Here is a 1,474-nt window from a genome sequence, read left to right as displayed (position 1 = left end):
ATTGCAGATTCGAAGATAAGTCCTCTGGCGTTGTTAGACCGGGAGCCCCATAGGGTGTTCCAACTGTTAATATCTCCAGCTAGAATGATAGGGTTGCTTGTGTTTTGGAAGAGGTTATCAATGTCGTGTGGGTTGAAGGTTTGGTCGGGCGGTATGTAAATGGATATGACGGTGAATTTGATATTAAGTTGGATTTCGATGCAAATGTTTTGGATGGAGGATGAGTTAAATATTTGCGTATGAGGGATGTTACTCTTTATTAAAACGCCAACGCCTTGCTTGGCGTAAGTATTAGTGATGTGGTTGGTGAAGTAGGCTNGTGTGGTTGGTGAAGTGGGCTGTGTAGTTTTTGGGAGGTATAGGGGTAAAGCTGTTGGGACAGTGGGTTTCTTCAATCGATATAAGCTGTGGTTGGTGTTCGTTTCTGAGAAGTTCAAGGTCAATACTGTTGTTAATGAAACCATTCATGTTCCATTGCAAAATATTGAACTTATCGAGCATCTGTATTAATTAAGCTTATTTATTCGTAGCTTGGTGTTTACGAAGATGAGCTAGTAGCTGTATCGATTTGCATAGAGCTGGTTTCGGTTGCCGGGATGAAATAATGATTATTTGAAATGAGTTGTTGAGTAATATTGGATAAAGGTGATGAGCTGGGATTTGTTGGATTTGCATTTTCTGTGTGTATACCTTTGTAGTTGGAGTTGGATTCTGAGTTGATGGTGTGTTGATGTTTGTAGCTGCTGGCAGTGGTTTTTGCGATTTTTTCTTGGTTGGTTTTTGGAGATGATGCTGGACGTTTCAGATAATCAGTGGTTGGGGTTGTTGATTTGCAATTTGTTGTTTTTAGATCATTTTTGCGAGCGATGCTGTTATTGGATGTTGTTTCTGATTCTTTTACTGAGATGGCGTATGTGCGTTTGGATGTGTCTGTGGGTGGATTGTTTAGGTTATATTTTTTAAATGCTTCACCAAGTGAACACTTGTGTATGGTTTTGATTTGCAGAACGTCCTTCATTTGCTTGAATCTAGGGCAGTTTTTGTCGGATGAGGGATGTGTGTCGCAACAGTTGGCGCACTGGTCCCGAGTACATGTTGTTGGTTGATGTGGGGGTAAATTGCACCCTTCGCAGGTTGCAGCGTTTGAACAGCGGTTTTTTGTATGCCCGAGCCGCTGACAGTTGCGACAGCGCATAGGGTTGGGAAAATAAGGTTTGACCTTAACTTTGTACCATGCCACATCGAGGGTTTTGGGAAGATGATAGAGGTCGAAGGAGAGTACCATTTTTCCTGTGGGTGTTGCTTTACCGTCCTGCATGTTAGTGAACTTGTAGATATTTGTTACTCCTTGGCTTTTGAGTTCTTCTAAAATCTCTTCCTCCTTTACGTTAATAAGGCAGGGTGCATACACCGTGCCCTTTACCCTATTGAGATTGTCGTGCAGTTTAGCAGAAACCTGACAGAGATTAGCCAG

General features: G+C 42.1%; 1 protein-coding gene across 1 annotated transcript; it reads right to left on the bottom strand.

Annotated features, from left to right (window-relative positions):
- Nucleotides 1–538: 538 nt before the first annotated feature.
- Nucleotides 539–1,318, bottom strand: LOC108356763 (uncharacterized). The gene has a single exon (XM_017607866.1). It carries the CDS (start codon nucleotides 1,316–1,318, stop codon nucleotides 539–541), a length of 780 nt encoding a protein of 259 aa, XP_017463355.1.
- Nucleotides 1,319–1,474: the final 156 nt, after the last annotated feature.

This window comes from Rhagoletis zephyria, unplaced genomic scaffold, assembly GCF_001687245.7.
Source record: "Rhagoletis zephyria isolate East Lansing unplaced genomic scaffold, Rhagoletis_zephyria_1.1 Rzeph_scaffold_64828, whole genome shotgun sequence".
NCBI classification, from domain to species: domain Eukaryota; kingdom Metazoa; phylum Arthropoda; class Insecta; order Diptera; family Tephritidae; genus Rhagoletis; species Rhagoletis zephyria.
Note: the sequence above shows the minus strand (reverse complement) of the source record. Positions and strands in the feature narration are given on the sequence as shown.

What these genes read in the sequence shown, in the direction of transcription:
- LOC108356763 (XM_017607866.1), bottom strand. Translation starts at nt 1,318, where the DNA reads ATGCAGGACGGTAAAGCAACACCCACAGGAAAAATGGTACTCTCCTTC.